Source organism: Morone saxatilis, unplaced genomic scaffold, assembly GCF_004916995.1.
Source record: "Morone saxatilis isolate NCDOM2014 unplaced genomic scaffold, NCSU_SB_2.0 Contig24, whole genome shotgun sequence".
Taxonomy (NCBI): domain Eukaryota; kingdom Metazoa; phylum Chordata; class Actinopteri; family Moronidae; genus Morone; species Morone saxatilis.
Window position 1 is genome coordinate 6,971,484 of NW_023339807.1, and position 2,251 is coordinate 6,973,734.

At 38.6% G+C, this 2,251-nt stretch overlaps 1 protein-coding gene across 1 annotated transcript in view; it reads left to right on the forward strand.

Annotated features, from left to right (window-relative positions):
• LOC118335575 (zinc finger protein 516-like) overlaps positions 1–2,251 on the forward strand; it is a 36,273-nt gene that overhangs the window by 31,847 nt on the left and 2,175 nt on the right. Inside the window, exon 4 of the mRNA XM_035671930.1 lies at positions 1,839–1,943. Within this exon, the coding sequence (XP_035527823.1) occupies positions 1,839–1,943 (105 nt within the window). The remainder of the gene's footprint in view (positions 1–1,838; positions 1,944–2,251) is intronic.

Genomic DNA, 2,251 nt, shown 5'->3' on the forward strand with positions numbered 1-2,251 from the left:
GTGTGTGTGTGTTTGTGTGTAGTGGTCACAGTGTCGTCAAATGGATCCAACCATCTTTAAATTCTTTTTCCTCTTGCTGCTGTCCTTTTGGCTTCAGCTGCTTTGACCACATTTACGTGCACACCAGAGGAGAAAACATGCTTATAACATGGCTGATAGGCCCTTATGAAATAGTTATCTTAATTACAAAAATGTGATGTCTTAAATACAGACATTCCAGTTTTCCTCATCGTGTAACAACAGGTTTCTTTATGCTGAATGGCCACTGTTTGAACCATTCAGTATGCATTCCATGCTTTGCCAAACACAGTCGGTCCCATCACGTCCCTTAACAATTAATTTCCTGGTGGCATTTTTCTTACTGCCTCATTATAGTTTCAGAAATCTCATTAAGTGTGTTAGGAATTCCCTGGCTTTGCCAGGATTTCTTTTTGTTTTTAAATTGGCCTTAAAGTAAAATCCAAAACCAAAGCCCAACTAAAATGTATTTTTTGACTGATACTGATAACCATATTTGAGAGTTAAAAAGATCTTTTGGAAAGTTTTCAAATTAATTTTGCTACCTGCATATAATACAGTAGTATTGAAAAGTATAAGATGTGTGGTCCAGTAAATTTGAAGATGTCATTATGAGTTTAATATTTTCACCACTAAGGAAATTCATTTAGTCGTGTCATGTCACGTGATTTAGTTTTGAAGTCATCAAAATTCAACAAGTTTCTTCTTCCTGCCTTTTAAGTCCATAAACATGTCTTATGCATGTAATAGGAGTGTTGTTGTGTCCTTGTGTGTGTGTGTACACCTAGCCAGTGTGTGCCACAGCCCATGCTTCCCTTTCCTCCCTTGGAACAAACATATATATACAACTCTTGAAACACATACACATAGAGACACACACACCTGACATGTGACACACGGGCAGCGGAGCGGGCACATCACAGCCGGGGCGTTTTAATTGCCTGTAATTTATGCAGTGTGTGTGTGCTGTGTGTGTCTGGCTGTCAGCCTCTGAGATGATGCTGTGTGACAGCTGCAGTCCAGCCCCTGGAGCTAGCCGCTCATAATGACACATTAGACATACTAATGATGCCTGCGCGAGTCCACTACTGACGCTACCTACCTCCACCGCTCCAGCCAGGCTCTGCGCTTATGTACACCCACTCACTTTCTGCCCATTACTGACCTTTACGTCTTCATTCAATCTCTGCAAACATTTCCACGAAAATGTCATCTGCCTTGGAATAAACTGATGCTGATGTCCACCACCTCTGTTCCACCTCTCTTCTCAGAAAAAGTCACATGTGAAATCTCACATGGGAATTCAAAGCATATGTGATTTTAGGACACACTGACCTTTGTATTTGAACATAAATTTAAAAATAAATCCTTGTTATTTATATTTTACATTGCGAATTGTCTTTTCGAATATGAAATTACGTTTTCATATGTGAAAACCTATGCCAAAAAGTGCTTAGGTTTTTAAATCACCTGCAGAGAGAGGCATTATTTAAAGAACAAAAGAGAGAGATATAAATGGTTGTTGCAAGAAAGACATGTTTGAGGAATTCAGAAACTCAAATGAAATGGGGGATAGAAATTTAGTGCACTAAATAATGGAGAGGGATTTCATATGCAGCCCATGTCATTTTAGGCCTTCCTTAAATAACATTTGTTGACTTAAGTTCTAAAACCATCTTAATGCAGTTAGATCTCATATATTTGATTCATACCGTACCCCTTGTTTTGACCACTGTAACATGAAGAATGTGTGAAGTTTTGTTGATTTGCTCTTTAGTACTTTGTTTAATTGTGTGTGTCTCTCTCCTGTGTGTGATCAGGGATGCTGAGGTCTCTCATGCGGCAGGGACAGTATTTCTGTCATGAGTGCGGGAAGAGTTTCAGTCAGCCCAGCCACCTGCGCACTCATATGAGATCCCATACAGGTAAATACATGCATAACACAGTGACACACAAACACACTCAAAGGAACACAGATTGCATTACGTACACGTACGTCCAGTGGCTTGACAACATAATGTGAACACCTCATACAGACTCTACTGCTGTATGTGTAAAATAGTTTTTAAATTGTTAAATTAATCATTTTCCATTCAAGTATTCTTTTCTTTTCTTCTGACCATAAAGAAATATATGTGTAGAAAAGTTTTCTCATAAAATTAGGAGAAGTTATAGAGCATAAAGGTGATAAAACAATAGAAAGGACCAGTGTGTAGGATTTAGTGACACTTAG